The sequence below is a fragment of the Gavialis gangeticus genome, unplaced genomic scaffold (assembly GCF_001723915.1).
Source record: "Gavialis gangeticus isolate Ggan-Ray unplaced genomic scaffold, GavGan_comp1, whole genome shotgun sequence".
NCBI lineage: Eukaryota > Metazoa > Chordata > Crocodylia > Gavialidae > Gavialis > Gavialis gangeticus.
Window position 1 is genome coordinate 31,011,879 of NW_017728995.1, and position 750 is coordinate 31,012,628.

At 47.9% G+C, this 750-nt stretch overlaps 1 protein-coding gene across 1 annotated transcript in view; it reads right to left on the bottom strand.

Moving 5' to 3' along the window:
• ARMC9 (armadillo repeat containing 9) overlaps positions 1-750 on the bottom strand; it is a 128,192-nt gene that overhangs the window by 58,863 nt on the left and 68,579 nt on the right. The window contains exon 12 of the mRNA XM_019503435.1: positions 353-445. Within this exon, the coding sequence (XP_019358980.1) occupies positions 353-445 (93 nt within the window). The remainder of the gene's footprint in view (positions 1-352; positions 446-750) is intronic.

Sequence of the window (750 nt, forward strand, 5' to 3'; positions counted from 1 at the left end):
CTAGTGGCTGTTTACAAACTGGTCAGGGGGGACCAGCAGGCATTGGGGGAGTCACTGTTCCTCTGAGCGCTACCAGGAGTGACAAGAAATAATGGTCACAAGCTGGCAGAGGGTAGATTTAGGCTGGATATCAGGAGACGCTACTTCACTGTCAGGGCAGCTGACAGTGGAACCAACTTCCAAGAGCAGTGATGCTGGCTCCTACCCTGGGGGTCTTTAAGAGGAGGCTAGATGAACACCTTGCCAGGGTCGTTTGACCCCAGTATTCTTTCCTGCCATGGCAGGGGGTCAGACTTGATGATCTGCTCAGGTCCCTTCCGACCCTACCAACTATGAAACTATACTTACTGACCTGACTATTGCTGTGACAATCCAGGAGGTCATTGCCTATATAAGCCTGCAGGACTGTCTCTCTCTGCTCTCCAGGATGAGATGTTGTCAAACGCTAAAAGAGAGGGAAGAAGAAATCAAGAACTGGCATAAAGTAGCACTAATGTGAATCGCCTTACAAGATTGTAAAGGTCTTGGAATAACTTTGTGAACAGCAAATTCTCCTCTTTCAGACAATGAATTCAGTCTTTGCAGTCTACTGTCAGAGCTGTGGACACAGTTTGGACTTTCCTCTGCCTCTGACAGTGCCGTGCATTTGTGCTTTGGCTTGATGTCCCTTTGCTGTTCCTTTCAACTAACCAAAGTAAGTGCAGTTACTATACACTCACCAGTTGCAACAAGACTTCCCCCAACCTATCA